General features: G+C 45.3%; 1 protein-coding gene across 1 annotated transcript in view; it reads right to left on the bottom strand.

The window, feature by feature from the left end:
• The window catches only part of GABBR2 (gamma-aminobutyric acid type B receptor subunit 2), a 426,464-nt gene that overhangs the window by 191,103 nt on the left and 215,083 nt on the right, over positions 1-20,278 (bottom strand). The window contains exon 5 of the mRNA XM_025360393.1: positions 5,796-5,861. Within this exon, the coding sequence (XP_025216178.1) occupies positions 5,796-5,861 (66 nt within the window). The remainder of the gene's footprint in view (positions 1-5,795; positions 5,862-20,278) is intronic.

The following is a 20,278-nucleotide window of genomic DNA, read 5'->3' as shown; positions in this document are numbered from 1 at the left end:
TTAGACACTGTACTTCTCATAATGCAACCTCAGATTGCAGTCATTTTTCTAGCAACTACATTATAATGTTGCCCCAAACAAAACTGTCGTGGAAAATACAGAAAACTCTCGTATTTTAATTACCTAACAAAATCCCAGCTGAAGAAAAGCAGGCAGTCTCCTGGGCTTCTCTCTAATGAATGAAATTTAGTTTACAGAAACTTTTTTTTTTAAGAAGAAATGCCAGATCCTGGCTGGGGACTAGACTTTTGAATACAAGGGTCACCCTAGTAATCCCAGGTCATTTAATCAATGGCAGAGCCTGTGAGGCTTCACAACTCTCATCTTTTACTGACAGAGATCCCATGTGTATTGAGGTCTCATTATGTGTGTGGCCATTTTTATATATTATTTTATTCTCACAACTACCCTATGAGGTATGTACTATCATCTAAATTTTACAGATGAAATTTTCTCAACACATACGCTGGTAAGTCAAAGGGACAAGACTCAAAGTCCATTCGTGAAGTTCCCCTCTTAGCAAAACAAAACAAAAAGATTTTTGGAAGTTTTCTCAATCTTATAAGGTTGTGGCAAGGAGACAGCTCCACTTATCAGGAAGGTATGTTAAGAATTAATAGATGCAGAGCGGCTGGGCGCGGTGGCTCACGCTTGTAATCCCAGCTCTTTGGGAGGCTAAGGTGGACGGATCACTTCAGGTCAGGAGTTCAACACCAGCCTGGCCAACATGGTGAAACCTCGTCTCTACTAAAAAATATGAAAATTAGTTGGGCATGGTGGCACACACCTGTAATCCCACCTACTTGGGAGGCTGAGGAAAGAGAATCGCTTGAACCTGGGAGGCGGAGGTTGCAGTGAGCTGAGATCGCACCACTGTACTCCGGCCTGAGTGACACAGCGAGACTCTGTCACAAAAAAAAAATTAAAAGAAGACACAGAGTGAGGATATGAAAAGGCCTTCTGATCAGACACAAAGGCAGATTTTCTTCACACATGATAATTAAGACCATGTGATAATTAATTGAGAGGCAGCACTGAGCAGGAAGTTCAGAGCAGAAAATCAGAGCAGCTCTGACAGTTCTTCAACCAGCTACTGTCCTGTTGTAGCTGTTTCTTGTAAGTGAGTTTTCCAGAAAACAGAAGCTTATTCCATCTGAATGATAATACATTTTGTTTAGAACATTAGTCAATTCTGATGAAGACAAAACTTTTTCTAACATAGCTTCTGACCTTTTGGGGAAAAAAAAAATACAGTCAAACAATAGAAGATTTTATGCCATATGCCTGCCAGGTAACTCGTGCACACAACTCCTGGAGCCCCACTTTTCCCATGGACAGACAATGGAAAGCAAAGCCTGCCCCACTGGATTGGTTTAAGAATTAAATGAGATAATTTGTGTATCATGCATGGCAAACACTATGTACAGGAACATTTTAGCTACCCCTTCTCTTTCTCTTCTCCTCTTGGTAACCCATAGTTTCATTCTGAACATCAGTCACTGTTCTGGGCTATGCACAGCGGTACTCTTGGGCTTAGAGGAGACTGCCCAAGCACCAGATGGCCCCAGACAGTTGTACTTAGACTTTGGATCCACTTTCCATGCCTTTTTGTCTCCTTTCTAGCTGTCAGGTCTACACTGTCATTTTTCACTATCATCAAGTCCCTCTCCCTCACTCTGAATTTGCTGCTTTTAAACTACTATAGGCTTGGAAAGTAGGGTGCCTGGATTGCTAAGCGTATTTGTAGAGCAAAAGTAAGCGGACTTCGAGCGAGGCTTTCCTGCAAGGGAGGTAGACTGGACTTGGATAGATCATCCACTGTCTAATGCAACTGCAGAAACGCCTCCAGGACTCCACTTCAGTATTCCTATGGACAGAAGGGCTGAGGTTGTTGGACACATGAGTTTTAACTAGACACTGGTATGCTTCTCTGTCTCCTCTGCCAGATGGGGAGTTTTGGGAGGGTGGGGCTGTACCAGTTCTCTCCTGGAGCCCCAGGGCTTTCCACAGTACCTGGTATACAGGGGCTACTCAATCAATGGTTGTGGATTGACCGAATGAATGCATTTCTAATTTACTTGGTCACCTTGATTTTTGTTTTCTTTTTTCCTGAGACAGGGTCTGGCTCTGTCACTCAGGCTGGAATGCCGTGGCATGATTATAGCTCACTGCAGCCTCGAACTTCTGGGCTCCAGCAATCCTCCCACCTCAGCCTCCTGAGTAGCTGGGACTACAGGCACACATCACTATGCCCAGCTAATTTTTAAATTTTTTGTAGAGATGAGGTCTTGCCATGCTGCCCAGGCTGGTCTAACTCATGGGCTTAGGCTATCTTCCAGCCTTGGCCTCTCAAAGTGTTGGGATCACAGGCATGAGCCACCACACCTCCATTTTCTCTGCATCTTGTAGAAATGTGGTCTTAGGACCTATGACTGACAAATGGGTACTATTGAGTGAGGGTGGGCCATCCTGAGTTCACACACTTCAGCCCCATGAACCACTTTGGTTCTTACTAGTTGTAGACATGTAGCCATGACACAATTAAAAAAAAAAATCTAATTTCATCATTTAATTAAGTTTCCTTTTGCCTCCTCCACTCCCCATGCAAAAAGACATTTCCTTTTTATATTAAGGTTTACAACAGTAATAGTAATAAACCCTCGCATCAGTAAGGCAGTTAACAGCTGGGATGAAGCTTTCCCTTTGGTGGCCTCATTGAAGCCTCTCGACAACTCCATAAAGCAGACGGGGTAGGGATCATTGCTTCCATTTCAGAGAAGAGGCAGCTGGGGACCAGAGATGTAAAGCGACCTGATTGAGGTCACACAGCTGGCAGAGCTAAAACCAGAACCCACATTAGAGTGCTTGAGAATTTAGAACAGACCACTGAGGACAGAGGAGAAGACAAAAGCAACATGCCATGCTCATACTGTGCTGATGCCAAAATGAACATTTGCCACAGGGCTATAAATAGGCCTTGCATTTGCTGGAGTCTGCGATCCCATTGGGTGGCAGTTCCAATCTCAAGAACACAGCAACATGCTGTAAAGTTTCCAGGGCAGCATTTGGATGGCAGAGACATGGCTGGCTCCGTGTGTCTCTGCTCTGACTCCAATAGGGACAGGAAAGCTCTCTCGGGGGTCTCTGCTCTGAGCGTCTCCTCCCTCTTTCACTCACCAGTCTTGATCCAGAGTGAAAACATTGAACAGTCTCCTTAGGATCTTCTGGACCTTCCAGAAGAACTCCTTCCTAACCAGACAAGACCATAAGTCCTCGAGGGCAGATTCCATCTGGGAACCAACATGTGGACTCTACACCCAGCCCAAAGCCTCTGAGAAACTCCTTGGAATGGAGCAGCGAGTGAAGACTTTTTAAGAGCAACCTCATCTCAAAATACCAAAACTAACAAGAGTGAAGAGGAAAATGGGATGAGAAGGTGGGGTAGTGTCCCTGTGCCGTGTGGAAGGCAGACAAGCCAGGGGGCTTCGGGTCAAAAGGCAGAGAGCCATGCTGTCTGTTCAGAAGCAGAAACCACAGCTGGGAAAGCCACTTGGAAACTCATCCCAGTGCATGGCAGAGTGAGATCACAGTCACACCGGGGCTTTGGTTTGGCTTAACTCGGAACATAAGGCCCATCTATGTTTCTTGCAAATTGGAGGTGGGCAGGGCCTGGTGTGGCGTCTTCGCGGATCATTTTTATTAATTTATTTTTTCTGAAGTTACTTGTTTTCCTCATTCGATCAACACCAATCACCCACCATGCGCCAGCTCCTCGCAAGGCCTTAGGGATACTGGAGAGGGAACACTGAGTTTCTTCTCTAAAAGAAAGCAGGCTCTCAAATTTGGGCCATTGTTTTCCTTTTTAAAGTGGGTTATTTCTGGACCCTAGGTAGTAAGGAGCAAGGTTTTATGAGTTTTGGAGTAAAATTATCAAATCTATTCACTCTATATTTTCCATTTTTCTCATGGTCCTCCTTCAATTTCAATGAGGAAAGACCTCTTGCTACTCTCCACTGATAAATAGAACACTTAACACAATTTTGTGGAATCTACCAGTAAAACTTGCCCGTAAATGGTGGCCCATTCCATCTTTGGACACCTGAGACCCTATATAAACAACCAAATAAAGATGACTGGTATTTACTGAGGGTTCACTGTACATCAGGTACTATGCAGAGGGTTTTTGCTCAACAATCTTATCAGACAGGTGTTATAATCCTCATTTTACAGATGAGAAAACTGGAGCTCAGAGAGTGTAAACAACATACCTAACTTCAATAATAAGTAGCAGAGCAGGGACTCAAGCCCAAGCTGATTGGCTCCTGAGTGCCAACCTCCATCCAAGATCCCTTGAAAGGTCAGCCTCACATCCTCTCCCTCCTCCCGGCTAAATCAGATGATCAGACAGTTCTTGTTTTGCTCCTGAGCCTTCAAGTTCAAATAACTACACGTGACCATGGCTTCCAGCCACTACTCTGTCCTCGCTCCTTGTCTCTTTTCAATTCCTACACCTGTCCAAAACAGGCCACCAGGAGCTGGGCAGGTCTCCCTAGGTGGGTTCTCTCCAGCAAAGAGCAGAGGGACTACCCTGCCCTGGGTGTAGACATGCAATCTGAGGTCACCTCGGCTCTCTGGCACTGTCCTCACGCTGATGACCTTAGTTACCAGACCCTGCAGTAAACTGGGGGTCATCTGGAACACCCAAAGTCCCTTCTCTTCTCAACACGCAGTACTTCTCAGCTATGCCTCTACCACTTGGGCTTAGGCAGCTTTGTCTGTTCTAATATAATATGTTAGGACAATTTACTCTGCTTGGATATAATCAAACATTCCAACCTGTTAAAGTTCTTTGCACTCAGACTCTGTCATCCAATGTATTTCATGATTTCTAGAATTCCTATTTATAACCTCATCCACATTACTGACAAAAAGATCAAAGAGGACAGAGATCTGTGGCCCATCACAAGACACTACACCTAGAATGACCTCAGTCTAAAAGGTGAAGCTTATTGGGTAGACAGTGACTCACCTGTCTAGGCTTTCATTCTGTTGACTTTTCTCCCGACATGATAGGGAGGATTGGGAGCTGGGACATCAAAATGGAAACTGACTTAGCTCCTGTGTTATGTCCCCTACATCTAACTTAAGCTAGAGATCATATGGAGAAAATATTTTTTTTTAGAAGCTGGATTAGGGATCAGGTGAATGGAGATGGAGCCTTGGCTCTGCCATGAATTGGCTGAGGGCCCTTGGACAAGCCCCTTTACTCTATGGAGCTCTAGTTCCTCATCTGTAAAATGGGAAAATCATAATTGTTTCACATGGTTATTGAAAAGATTAAATGAGATAAGGCATAAAAAGGTCACCTTTGTCACCTGTCACACACTAGACAGCTGTAAAGGATTCAGGAGTAGAAAATCAATAGTTAATAATTTGTCCCTAACCTAAGACTCTGAGCCCTACCTACAGGGCAGGGAGTGGGTCTGAGTCACTTCAGCCTCACCCTGATTTCTGGTATCTCCCTAGCTAAGCTGAGCAGACTTAGAATTAGCCAATAAGGCTTAGACAATGGGTTAGACTGAGGTCCCTGGTTCCTCGATGACAGTATTATTCTGAGCCCTGGGGTGTTAGCTCCCTGGAAAGAGGAAAGAACAGTGAACCTAACTCTTCTGCTTCCAGGAACCCAGGCTCCAGTCCTACGATCCCACTCACAGACTGAGCAGGGAGAGAAGGAGTATGGGAAAAAGCTTCATGAACCTCCCCAAAGACACGAATGATACAACTGTTTTACTTACACAACAGAATACTTTTGCTGCCATATTCTGGTCAAACTGGCCAAGGATGATCCGCACATCATTCCCCTGTGGATGGAAGGACACGTCATGAAGGTGAGATGTTCAGCACCCCACAAAGGGTTCAAGGCTGTGACAGACAACATTCCTGCGCCTCTGGCTCTTAGCCCAGAGCTCTGCCTGGGCAGGTGGTCAGGGCAGAACCTCACCCCCAACCCCAGCCCCGCCTGGATTCTCTAGCTCTCTCTAGGGCTGGTTTTCCTTTGGTTCCTGCAATCAGTCTGCCCTGGTCTCATGGGCAAGCCCTAGAGCAATTCTGTACAGGCAGGAGGCTAAAGCTGACTGTTCTCAGGGGCCTTGCAACCTCCCCTGTTCTCCTCCCACCAGGGCAGGCAAACCCTGAGTCCAAGCAGGCATCACCTAACCTTCTTCCTCACTTTACATATAGGAAAACTGAGGCCAGATGAGGAGAAAGGAGCTTCTAAGGGCCCCTGGGGAGTTGGTGGCAGAGACAAGACCCCAGTCAACCACACTCTGCTACCCTGCCACAGTGTTCTAGCCCTTTCTACCTTCTTGACAGTTAATCCCTCAAGAAATTCCCGGAGCCCACAGAGCTTCCCAATTAAGAGGTTTCAGACTTGCTTTGAGCTTTGTTTGCATCTCAGCTCTACCAACCAACCATGGGTGGCCTCTGGTTGCTCCTTTTCCATCTCAGCCCCAATTTCCTCATCTGCAAAATGAGGATAATGGTAGTACTTTCCTTACCGGATTTCTGGGAAGACTAAGTGAAATAGTCCTTGTAAAGTGCTTAACACAGCGCCTAGCACATAGTGAGCGTCCAACTTTATTTCTAAGGAAAATCTATTTTTGAAAGCTCTACATGGGATTACATTCATTATCTCAGTGTGGTTAACAGGAAAATGCACAGTGACCCCTGTGACTCATTCATTCATTCAACAAACAATTACTGAGCATCAGCCAGAGGCTCTCCTGGGTCAGGTAAATGGGGTCTTCGTTGCTTTCTGGGGCATTGGGATCCAGCTGGGTCCTGCCCCAAGGAGAAGAACAGGCTGAAAGAGAATGGGTGGGGCAGCCACCAGGAGACCAGCCAGGCCCTGGCCCACACACCTGCTCCCCATCCCAGCCGCTTCCTGCCCTCCACAGTGAGGCCCAGCCTTGCAGGTGGTGCCACCTTCCTGCTGTTCATCCATCCCCTCCAGCAGGCCTCATGGCCCTTTGATGCATAAAGTAGAAAAATATGCTTTTAAAGATCAGTTTTTAGCATCTTTCAAAATTGGAAAGTGCTGACTGAGAGGCCATTTTACTCATCATGTACTTTAGCAAAATAAAGAAGGCCTGGATTCTAAAATCATCTTTCGTTTGCAAGCAAGAATGGAAAGAAGAGGGGGAAAAAAACACTGGCTCTGAAAGGACTTTAAAAGATCGTTAACAGAGCAGTGGAAGGAAGGCAAGCCTTTGTCATCACCACGTCTGCAATGCTATAAAAAGTTCTAAGCTGCTTCCGTTCTGTGGACTTGCTTCCAGGCATGCTCCAAGATCTTTCTGCTTGTTTGTTGAAAATTTTTAGCATTTTTTGCTGCTGACAGTACCTACCCATTCATCCATCCATCCATCCATCCATCCATCCATCCATCCGTCCATCCATCCATCCATTCATCCAGCAAATATGTATTCATCATCTACTTTGTGCAAAACCCTGTGTTGCTAAACATGGTATGGTAAAAACAGCTTATTAGTTTTTGATCAGAGACCTGGGCTCAAATCACAGCTCCACCTCTGATTAGCTGAAAACTTTGGGTCTTAATCTCCTGGAGCCTCAATTCCTTCATCTCTGAGAAAGGGATAATCCTATGTACCTTGCCCAGTGGTTGTCAGATTCATCATAACGAAACTCACCCACTGGCTTCCATGCTGCTCTCTGCTGGCTGCCCTCCTGCCTCCCTGGCCACTCCTGCTCATAATCCTCATCATCAGCTTCTGACCTTTCTACCCATCCCTAAATGCTGGTGTTCTGTCCTTAGCTCTTTGTTCCCATCACTCTCCCTGGGCCACCTCCTTCATGACCCCAGCCACAACTGTTCTCTTTGTGCCGTGGACTCCAAATCTCTCTCCCCAGCCCCAGCTTTTCTCCAGTTTCCCACCGGACTCTTCCAGTTGGATTCTCTCAGGCACCTCCAACACAACTGTCCCAAGCTGAATCCACCAGCGTTCCTAAGAGGCCCTTTCCTCCTCCTGTGTTTTCCATTTCTGACAATGGTCAGGAACTTGGGAGTCATCTTAGACTCACTCCTCTTCTTCAACTCTCATCCAAGCCATAACCAGAAACTGTTGGTTCTGTCTGCTCAAAACTAGCTCCTTAATCAGCTCCAACCCTACAGCCCCACTGCCCTGAGTTTGGTCACCATCATTCCTTACTTAGTGAACAGCAACAGCCTCCCTGCATCCTTGCCATGAATCCTGCCCCATTCACCCATCGCCAAAGAGCAGAGGAAGGGTTCACTCCTAGATGATTGTGTGAAATCTGTGCATGGCTTCCTGAGGTTTGCAGATCAAACTCTGAGCTCCTTAGCACATTCAAGATGTGCTAAAGATAAAGATGGTAAAGATCCTATGCAGTCTTTACCAACTGACTTCTGCTCAATTCTCTATCACATTTCTCATATCCTGCCTTGGCAGTGAGTCCTAAAACAGGACTGCCATTCATTCATTCACTCATTCATTTATTTATTCATATTGCCACTCCGCCCCCCACCCATTCTGCAAGTCTATCCCTCCAGAGTGCCCTTCCCTCCCCTCCTACTCACTTTGCCTGCACGGCTGCTACTCACCCTTCCTACCTTAGCCCAGGCTCCTCTGCTCTGAGAAACCATGTCTCTGTCCCATCAGGCTTGTGGCCACTTCTTCCTCTGTGAGCCTGGACCACCCTGTGCTTCCCTCCAATATGGCTCAAATCCACTTACTTGTCTGTCTTCCCCACTGAAGTAAGGGTAACTTGACTCATCTCTGAATCCCCAGCTCCCAGAACAAGGCACTACACATATGTCAACAAATACGTGTTTAATGCACGATGAAGTGAATTAATCCAGTGTGCAGCATCACGCACAATGCCTGGCCCGCACTGCTTATTCAGTCACTAGTAGCCATTATCATCACTGCACTAGCATCTGGCCAGCCCCATGGTCTAGACCCTGGGCTCACCATGTCTACTTCTTGAGTAGACCGAGGGAACCATATCTTCACAGCTGACCTCCTGACCACCTGCTGACAGTTAAATAACCAGCTCTGCCACTTGTGGACCATTTGGTGTCTTTGTTGCTATGACAACCAAGTTGCAAGGACCACTTGGTTCAGTGCTCCCAGGCTGTTAGATTTGGATGGGGCCCATGGGATCACCCATCTGGCTAATCTCTTCCCAGAGAGGTACAAGGCTTTCCCAGGGCTCCACAGAACCAAAATGAAAGCCAGAGCTCTCACTTTGGTGCTCCTTGACCATTAGAGGGCCCTGGAGAAAGATCCTATGCAGAACCAGGTCATGCCTGCTGCAGGAAGCTGTGAACACACACTCTGCTTCTGGATGATGAGAAAGAGGGGGCAAGATGCTGCCAAGTCTGGGAGGAAGGAGGAGCAGCCCAGAATCCAGGGTTGGGGAGAGGCCAAACAGGGGATGAGGGTGGATGAGGATCTTGGGGGACGCCATAGAGCAGTATAAAGAGTTTGAGGTGCTTCTCAAACTAGGATATGTTCATTCTAGAGCATGAGGAGGTATCCTGAGAGTAGGAAATGCAGATACACCAGGTTCTTCTCTCTGAAGTAGCAACTTACTGGAAGATTCAGGGGTGAGGGGAAAGGTTTTAGATTTGGGGAATTATAACAGGTTTTCCACACATGTGCACACTCTCGTAAAAGTTCCAGAATCAATTTTCAATGTTGCATAGCTTGTATCTTTTTCTGAAAGTCCAGAGAGCAGAAAGAAGAAATTTGGGAATAGCAGTAGCCCCTGCTTTCAGCCAAGCCCCCTGCCTCCCTGCCAGGGTGTGGGCCCATTCTCTTATGCTGAAAGGGCTTGGGGCAATTTAGGCAGTAGTAGGGGGTAGGGAGGGGCAGCCATAACCATCCCTGAGGATGATAGTGACAGATCAGAGCTGTGATATCACAAAGGACTGGAAACGTGGCAGAGGGCAGGGTCTGGAAAATCCTGTGCCCTTCCAGGGACTTGGCTGTGTAGGGGCCTTCCTGGAGTGAAAGCAGATGACCTGAGTTGGGGCAGATGAGATGGTCAGGTCTAGGGTTGGAGACCACACATGGAGACCTATGTTCACACCCTCAAGAGGCTACTTCCACGGGAAAGGGGCAAACGTGGAAGGAAACAGCCATGGGAATGTGGTAGGAAAATGGGGAGGGGTGTTCAGCCCAAACCCTCCCTGCCCCCAGTGACGGGATGAGTGAGGGAGAGGCCCACTAAACTCCCTCTGGAGAGGAGTCTGATGTTGCCAACCCCGGGTAGGTTTCCTTTCCTCTTTCTTGACTCTGTCTCATCCCTCATCTAGAACCACTTTGTCTCTGGGATGCTTAAAGAGAGCTAAACACACACACACACACACACACACACACACACACACACACACACGACACTTAGCAAGGATAATCCAATTCAAAGAACTAGCGTGTACCCCCAGTTTGCAAGCAATCCTAACACCATAAAAATAACAACTCTCGAGCCCTTTCTGAGCTGTTGTGCTAATCGGTCCGTCAGCCCCACCCTGGGAGGTGGGCGCTATTTTATACTCACTTTGGAAAGATTCATGAGCAAAGCAGGGTCCAAAGAACACTACAGCCGCGGCAGATGCACCTCCTTGAGGCTGGTACACCCGCCCTGGCTGCAGTGAGGGTGGGCTGCTGACAGCTCACTCCCTTCTCTGGAGAACGGCCCTCAGCTAAGGGGAGCTTCCTGGCCATGGGAGCCATGCCATGCCCCACACCCCACAGAGAGCAGCCAACAACTGACTCACATTGGTGGAAAACTCCAGCCCCCTTGCTAAAAGGCGGGATCAGCTCTGTGGTGCCGTCTGTGCTCCAGAGACCCCTCTGGGGCCAGGCTAAACTGGTATCCATCCAAGACAGAGCCCCTCCTGCCTCATCCTGCTTCCCTCCCCTTCTCCTAAGAGTACTCCCTCAATAAATCACTTTCCCAAGCATCTCAGGCTCTGTTTGTAGGGACTTCAACCTAAGACGCCAGGTCACACAAATAGGAGGTGGTGGCACTGGCCTTGCCCCAGGTGGGTGTGGTCCCAGAGCCTGAGTGATTGACCCTTCACTCCTATCTACTGCCTCCCAGCTGAGGAGGCAAACCCCACTGGGTCTGAGCTGCTGGAGCTCAGCACTCAATCTGCAGTAACAGCTAATCGAGAAAAGTCATGCAGATGTTGAAGTGAAAGGATATAAATGGCAAATGCAATCCTGAGCCACTAAAATCGCCGGTGTGCATTTAAAAGTGCAGGACAGCAGAGGTGAGGAAGATTAGGGACCATGCCCTCTGGCCAGCCTTCCTTGCCTCCGGAGCATGGAATCTTGCAAGGAAGGTCAAGCTCAACCCTGAGCCTCAGCCTGACCTCTGGGCTGTCTGGAATCTCCTGCCACCCATGCATCTGTCTAGACCCACTCAATGGCTTCCTGTTTTCTCAGAGCCTAGCCTTGCAGACTACCTACTGTGCTGGGCTGCTGAAAATTCAAATGTCACAATGCTATATAAAGAGATGAGATGCTATAAATCCCTAAGGCAGCTGAGCTGTTAGAGGCTGGCCATGACCTGGGCCAGCAGGCACTGCCTAAGGCTTCGGAAGCCCAGGCCAGTCCTGTGCCCCAACTGTCTGGCTGCAGACCTGGAGTGGGCCCTAGAAGGTTAGCCCAGAATGTTCTCCAAAGTCCCTCCTGGCTCTGACAAACTGATTCCACACCCAAAATGAGTAGTCTCTTTTATTTAGCTAAAATTTGTCTTATTTAGACCCCATCCCCCACTGGAAATGTCCGTAAAGGCAGAGAAGCACACGCTTCACTCTCAAGGAAGGGAGTGAAGAGGGAATAGCCCACAGCAGCCCAGTGGAAAGCATGGCATTTCTTTAAAGTTTATTCTTGTATCTTGAAAATTCATGTATATTTAACACTCCAATAATGTATCTATGTCATAAGTTAAAAATAATACCTTTTCATCTCCATGTCTCTGAGCAAACCTGGCCTGTGAGAAAGATGCACCATGTTTATTCTGCAGCTTTGCGTCCCCTTGGGGTGCCTGTATGAACTTCAGTTTCAGGCAGTCAGGATGGACTCCTGACCTGTGGGGGTGGCAGTTCTCCTCAGGTCTCTCCTATCTGGTTGGGAAAAAGGGAGTCAATTCCCTAAGGACTTGTTTTTGGCCAGAGTTGAGAGGGAGAACACAGTTCCCACTAGGACTTTCCCACAGAGCAAGGGGAGGGCAGTCCTCTCAAAGCCTATCTTTGTAGTCGACGTATGACAGGCAGAATAATAGCCACATCCCGGCTGGGCACAGTGGCTCATGCCTGTAATCCTGGCACATTAGGAGGCCAAGGCAGGAGAATCACTTGAACTCAAGAGTTCAAGACCAGTCCGGGAAACATGCAGAAACCCTGTCTCTACAAAAAAAAAAATATATATATATATATTTTAAATACATATATATTAAAAAATATATACACTTTAAAAATATATATTTAAATATATATACTTTAAAATATATATAAATATATATTTATAAATATATATATTATATTATATATTATATAAAATATAATATATATATATATATTTTTTAAAGTATACATATTTTAAATGACCTGTCTCCCCGCATTTCTTCTTAGTAATAAAACAGGAATTTAAAATAGATATATATATTTTTAAAGTATATATATATTTAAATATATGTATATAAATTGGCTGAGTGTGGTAGTACATGCCTGTAGTCCCAGTTACTTGGGAGGCTGAGGTGGGAGGATTGCTTGAGCCCAGGAAGTTGAGGCTGCAGTGAGCTGTGATCACACTACTACACTCCAGCCTGGGCGACAGAGTGAGACCCTGTCCCCACTCCCCCAGCCCCCCAAAAAAGGCCACATCCTAATCGCCAGAACCTGTGAGTATGTTATGTCACGTGGTAAAGGGAAAATGCACATTGCAAATGGAATTAAGGTTGTTTATCAGCTGATCTTAAAATAGGGTGATTTTCTTGGATTTTCCAGGTGATAATGTATTCACAGGGTCCTTAAACATGGCCGAGGCAGAGACAGTGATACAGTGTGGGAAAGGCTCCACTGACTATGGCTCCCTTTGAAGATAGAGGAAGGGGGCCGCCAGCTGAGGGATGCAGGTGGCCTCTAGATACGGGAACTAGAGTTTCCCGAAGGAACTTGGCCCTACTGACACTGTGATGTTGGCCTGTCAAGATCCATGTAGGACATCTGGCTTCCAGACAGTAAGATACATTTGTGTTGCTTGAAGCTGTTCAGATTTGTCACAGCAGCAACGGGAAATGCAGATACCGCCCTCTCTGGAGAGGCCTTACCTTAGGCTGATCCTGTCTCCCTCCCCCCTCTGCTGGGGTTCTAGGACACTCAGTTGTTGCTGACTAGTCAAGTAGCTTTTCTGTTCAAAGCTGTCCCCTTAATGTGAGGCTTAAGGATCCCCACTAGTATTGTTGGAGAATTGGGCTATTTTTGTGAGTCACTCAAAAAAGAAAGCCAAACATGGCTCTAAATGGCAGAGACATATTTTCTTTTCCTTTTTTAAGAGTAGAAAGCCTGGCTCAATTTAGAGGGTCTTCATGATGTTGCACTGGGCCCAAATATTGCATTAATATAAAAAGTAAAGATGAGAGCTTTCTGCTTATCTGTGTCTTTCTGTCATTTCCTAGTGGCTTTTTTTTTTTTTTTTTTTTAACCACTCCTCCACTTAAGGCAAGTAGGTTGCAAAGCCACTTCATTCCTGTTTTATTACTAAGAAGAAATGTGGGGAGACAGGTCATTTAAAAATGTTGGGTATGAGTAACCTTGGAATGTTGAGAGGCTATGCAGGAATCTTTCTGCTGACTGAGGAGTGTGGGTGGACACGAAGCTGGGAGGCATGCCGTGGAGGTTCAGAGTCAGTCCGCAGCTAGACTGCTGAGCTAGAATCTCAGCTCAGTCACTTAATCAGCTTCATGGCCTCAGGCTAGTTATTAAACTTCCCAGAGCTTCAGTTTCTCTACCTATAAAATGGGGATAATAATAGTACCTATCTTCAGAGCAGGTGGTGGCAAACACTTTCTATAAAAGTCCAGATAGTAAATATTTTAGGTCTCATAGGCCATATAGTCTCTGTTGCAATTACTCAATTCTGCCACTGTAGCACAAAAGCAGCCAAAGACATTGTGGTAAATGGATGTGTTCCTATAAAACTTTATTTACAAACACAGAGAGTGGGCCAGATTTGGCCCATGAGCTGTAGTTTGCTGACTGCTATTATAAAGTTATTGTGGGGATGAAATGAATTCATGAATCTGTGAGCACAAAGGGAGTGCTTAAAAGTGTCCTCCTTTGATGTTGAAGCAGAAGCGTTGGATGAGGTCAGAAGAAGAGGCTGTGATAAGATGGAGAGAGAGAAGAGGAGCCCTCTGGAAAGAGGTGCCTGCTGGCACAGCACTGACGCAGGCAAGCAAGGCTCCTGTCTCCTCTGGTAAATTCACTTGCAATAGGGAAGCTCTGTGGTCCCAGAGACCCTAAATGAATTGCTCACAATCTCTCAACTTTGCTTACTGTCTCGAAGTTTGGATTTTAGAAAGTCCTTTGTTATTATTTTAAGGTATTCATTAAAACATAGGGAATTCCATGGCTTCTTTCCCTGAAATTCCCTAATTTTATTATTTAGTGTTTTATTATTTCATCTTTTCTCTATTCCAGTGTCTCTCAAGTTTCGAACATAATATCAACTACTGATTTTTCAGTCCCTGAGAGAGCCCAACAGTCTGCATATGGCGACCATCACACAATTGGGACAGCCCAGTGCCCTCTCTACAGAGGAAGACATCAAGGCGGGGATGGAGTCCAACCCCCGGTCCACTTGATTCAAAAGCCCCTGTTATGCTTGGTGTGGTGGCTCATGCCTATAATCCAGCACTTTGGGAGGTCAAGGCGGACAGATTACCTAAGGTCAGGAGTTTGAGACCCGCCTGGCCAACATGGTAAAACACCATCTCTACTAAAAATACAAAAATTAGCCAGGCGTGGTGGAGGGCACCTGTAATCCCAGCTCAGGAGGCTGAGGCAGGAGAATCGCTTGAACCCGGGAGATGGAGGTTGCAGTGAGCCAAGATCGTGCCACCGCACTCCAGCCTGGGCGACAGAGCGAGACACACACACAAAAAGCCCCCGTTCTGAGTTTCTGTCTGGGATGATGAAAAAGTTCTGGAAGCAGATAATGGGATGGTTGTACAACACTGTGAATGTACTTAATGTCACTGAAATGAACACTTAAAAATGGTTAAAATGGTAAATTTTATGTCACATATATTTTACTACAATAAAAAAGCAAAGGGTCACAACTAGAACAGCATTCCCTATACTTTCTGAGTTCTGACAAAAAAGGGAAAAAGAATGCTGGTGATTTCTGTGCAAGTAGGGCATAGGGTTCCTGATGGTGGAGGCAGGGGGCTGTGGATGGAAGGGACTTTTGGGGTATCTGATAAAGTTCTCTGACCTGTGTCCTGTTTGCCTTATGATTCATTTAGACATTCATTTGATTTCTGTGGCTTTTAAATTGTTGTTTCATTTCACAATAAAAGATTTTCTTTAAAAGTTCCTGTTCTTTCCACAAATATATTTGCTCTCCAGAGCACCTGGACTGAACTGGGGCAATTGCCCGTCTCATGTCAGTTCCAGACATAAGGGTCTGTGGATGCCCCATGGTTGAAATAACGCACCACCAATTCTTCTGAAAAATGGAAATACGAATACAGGGCAGAAGGCCACTTCGGGGAAGGTGCATGAAGCAACTGAAATGTCCAGAAAGGGAAATCCGACACCTGGATCTCTCCCCAGGAGTGCCAAGGACTTGGTCTGTGCAGAGCAGCTTCCCAGCCCCGCCTGGAAACAGCTAAACTTTAGCCACCCCCTGTTCAGAACAGGCTTGGAATGAGCTTAAAGGGCCTCGTGACTTCATCACACAGAAATGGTTTTATTTCCTGACTTTCTTGATACAAATTTCGATACACATCTGCTAAATCAGCCTTATTAATTTCATTATTCAGTTCCTCTGTGCTCTTGCCTTTTTTCGCCTGGGTGAACTGTCCAAGAATGAGAGAGAGATGTGATGCCTCCCAACGCTATTGTGTTTCTGTCAATTTCCCTCTCTATTTTTAACAGGCTTTTCTTTCTTTATTTCAGTGAGATGTAATTTAAAGCAATAATAGACTATGAGTGTGTTATTCTCAAGGTGGATTGAAGCCTTATCTACAGAAAAGGACTCTCCTGAGTCCTGTTTGACACCTGTACCTTGAACACGCTTTGGTCTGATATGAATACTGGGATTCTTGCTGTAGTTTGATTTGCTTGGTAGACCTCTGCTCAACCTTTTACCTTTACCCTTTCAGTATCATACCTATCAGTATGTTTATCTGAAGTAAATAGCTAGACTTCGTGTTTCGAAACACAATCTGAAAGTCTTTTCCTTTTGATAATGAGTTTGGCCTGTTTGAACTTCCGGTCAGAATCAGTGTATGTGGTCTGCAATGATCTGTTTTGTGCTTTCTGGTTTTCATGTTTGCTTTCTATTTCGAAACAAGGATGAGATTTCCTTTGTTTCATTTTTGTGTTTCTGCAGCTTCAGGTTCTGTTTGCATTATGGTATATTTACCACTGAGTTATTCAAAGCATTCTTTAGCTTACATCTCTCTAATTATGAAACTCATGAGCAAAATGGTCTCTTTTGAGTCCCTCTCCTAGGTAACGCCAGGAGTTAAGCACTCTTTTTTAAAAAAATTAATCTCTTCTTAGGCCTGTGAAGGTAATTTGGATTTTTATATCTCAATTATGCCTATTGCCGTATCTATTTTTGCATTATGTATAAAATTATATGTAATTTTTGCATCGGCATTACACTTTTATAAAATTATTTAGACTTTGTTTTCCTTCCATGGGCTCCCATGATCCCTGCTCAGCCATTTCTATCACGACCTCAGCCGTAAAGTATGCCCTCGCTCTTGGCTGCATCGCACTTCAGGATTAGCTTCAAGAAGGGGACCTGGCTGGAACATCATGTGAGCCCCATACAGTGGAGAATGTCTCCCGTTGCTCCACTGTCTCTGGGATGTAATGCTTCAGAGGAGTCGGAGAGTGGCCTGGTTTTTGCATCTCTATGGGAAGTTTGTTTTTTTCCTGGCCTAGATATTTGTAAGATTTTCTCCACTAAGTATGTCAAAATTTTGGCAAAACCTGTCTAAGTATGACTCTCTTTTCACCAGTTCTGCAGAAGCTGGCTAGTTTGCTCATATAGTCTGTACATTTCCATATAAAATTGTTGATTTTGTAGTTCAAAAATTGTAGAATAATGGAAATTCTGTATGGCCCAATCTACAGTTCTAAGTCTATCTTGAGCCCACTTAAGCTTGTTTCCTATTAAAAACAAAAAAAACAAAAAACAAAAAAAAACCTTCTTATTTGAAAACAGAAAAATTGTGGAGACTGTATACAGAGTTCCCATACAACCCCTCATCCAGTTTTCCCTATTATTAATGTTTTATATTAGCATTTTGTGCATTTGTCACAATGAATAAATATTGATGTTATTATTAGCTAAAGCCCATTCTTTAATCAGATTTCCTTAGTCTTTTTCTCAAACATCCTTTTTCTATTCCTGGATCCCATCTAGAATATACCACATTGTATTTAGTTGTCATGCCTCCTTCAGCTCCTTTTGGCTCAGGCTTTCTCTATTTTTGATGAACTAGACAGTTTGGGGGAGTATTGGTCAGGTATTTTGTAGGATGGCCTTCAACTGTAATTTGTCTGATGTTTTTCTCATGGTTAGACTGGGGTTATGGGATCTGGGGAAGAAGACCACAGAGGTAAAGTTATTTCCGTCACATTATGTCAAGGGAGCTTTCAATGTGACTTATCACTGCTGACGTTGACCTTGATTGCCTGGCTCAGGGAACGTTTGTCAGGTTTCTCAACTGTCAAGTTATTCTTTTTTATCCCCCCTCTTTTCCTACTGTACCCTTTGGAACAAAGTAACTTAAGAAGTGTGTAGTTATGACCTACCTCTTTGGAGTGTGAGGTATCTATGTAAGTTATTTTGAATTCTTCTGTGTAGGAGATTTGCCTATGCTCTCCCATTTATTAGTCAATCATTTACGTAAGAGTAAACTGGTGGAGATTTACTTTATACTTTGGGTTATATTCTAATACTACTTTAATTTTTGTGTTCAAATTGTTCCAGCTTTGGCCACTGGGAGCTCTGTCAATCAGCAACTGTACTGCCTTGATACAGCCCCACCAGTATGTGTATTACTCCTTACCTTCTGGTGTTACAAAATACCCCAGAATCATCTTGTCTATTTCCTGCCCCATAGAACCACCCATTTGTCTAAGGAGCCCTGGTTCCTTTTACTGGAGAATGGTGTTAGGGACCAAAATCTGAATGGTAGGTGTGCTCATTGCTACCATTTCTACTGCTTTGGATTTTGGTTCTGTTTTTGTCCTGGTTTTCCCTTAGGAAAACTCCCTTCTCCAGTATCCACAACTGTTATCCTTTATCTCACTGGATTGATCTCTTTGGCGATTTCCTCTGAATTTTGGGAAAGTATCTCAAGTTTGCCCTCCACCTTATTGATTTCTTATTTTTCTTAGCTTTAATTCTGCTCTCTACTACCTCCAATGCAGATTCCAGTTCTACCATTTGATATCTGGTTTTCTTGCCTGTCCTCTGTACCTCCTTCTCCATCTTAACCCACAAGAACTCAGAAACTTGCTTTTCCTCTGAGGTTTCCAAAAGTAACTACCTTCCCGTCATTCCTGAGTATTATATCCTTGTATCCTCTGGTGCATTTTGTCCAGACTTGGTATTTCATTCACACACACTCAACAAACAGTTGAGCAAATTAGGTTGGGGTTTAGGTGATGGGAAATAGAAGAGTGACCAAGACAGATAGAAATTTCTGCTTCCTGGAGCTTACATTCTAATGGGAGGAGACAGATGATAAAGTACCAGGTAAAATGAATAGAAGGCCAGATACTGTTAGAGGTTGAATTGTGTATACTGAAGTCATAACCCCTCGTACCTCAGAATATGACCTGATTTGAGAGCAGGGTCATTGCAGATGTAACTAGTTAGGACAAGGTCATACTGGAATAGGGGAGGCTCTTATCTAACATGACCAGTGTCCTAAAAAGACAATATAAAGAGAAGAGAGGACATGCCATATGTGGTAGAGATTGGTGTGATGCAGTGGTGAGCCACAAACTGCCAAGGATTACCGGTGACTCCAGCAGCCAAGAGAAAGGCATGGAAGAGTCCTAAGCCTTAGAGAGAGCACGTTCTGTAGTTATAAACCACCTAGTTTGTGGTACTTTGTTGCAGCAGTCCCAGGAAATGAAAATAGGTATCGATCAGTGAAATGGAGGAGAAAATTAGCAGAAAGGGGCAAATGGGAGTTGGAGGAACAGGGATTTCAATTTTTAAATAAAGTGTTCAGGGAAAGCCTCTGGGAGAAGGGGGTGACTGGACGAAGACTGCAAGAGGCACAAGAAGGAGCTGTGCAGGTGTCTGGGTGAGGGGAGCCTTTGCCAACAGATGAGGACTCTGTCATTGGTGCTGCTCTCCTGGCTTATGTGATGCCAGAATCCTTTCTCAGAAGTACATGCAGGGCAGTGGAGAAAGCTGGGCCATGACATTGCCCAGACATGGGTTTGAATCCCAACCCACCATTTTTCAGTTGGGTGTCTTGGGGTAGTTGCTAACCTTTTTGAGTCTTGAGTCCACATCTGTGAAACAGGAATACAAAAATTCCCTCCATCTGAGGGCGTTGGGGAGGATGAAATGAGCAAATAAAGTGAAGGGCTCTGCACAGGGCCTGGCCTGTGGTCAATGCACTGGAAAGGTGGCTATTTCAGCTGTTATTTTCATTATGGTTGATGTCGGTGCTACTTCTGTCGGAGTTGGTTGGTTGATGGGCAGAGAGCCCAGTTTCATCCCCAGTTTCTTGCTGACTTTCAACTAGTATCTCTGCTCTGCACACAAAGGTTCTTTAAACATTAAAGTCTGTAGATACTGGGCCTCTGGAGCTCAGGGAGCTATTTCAAGTGCCCTGCATGGGGAGATGCCTCTGCGTGTGGCATGAGAACGTCAGCGCAGCTGCAGGCCCTCCCCTCCTCTCCCAACCCTGCCCCAGATGCTTCCTGCAGAGCAGCCACCCCACCCCTGAATCC

The sequence above is a fragment of the Theropithecus gelada genome, chromosome 15 (genome assembly GCF_003255815.1).
Source record: "Theropithecus gelada isolate Dixy chromosome 15, Tgel_1.0, whole genome shotgun sequence".
NCBI lineage: Eukaryota > Metazoa > Chordata > Mammalia > Primates > Cercopithecidae > Theropithecus > Theropithecus gelada.
Note: the sequence above shows the minus strand (reverse complement) of the source record. Positions and strands in the feature narration are given on the sequence as shown.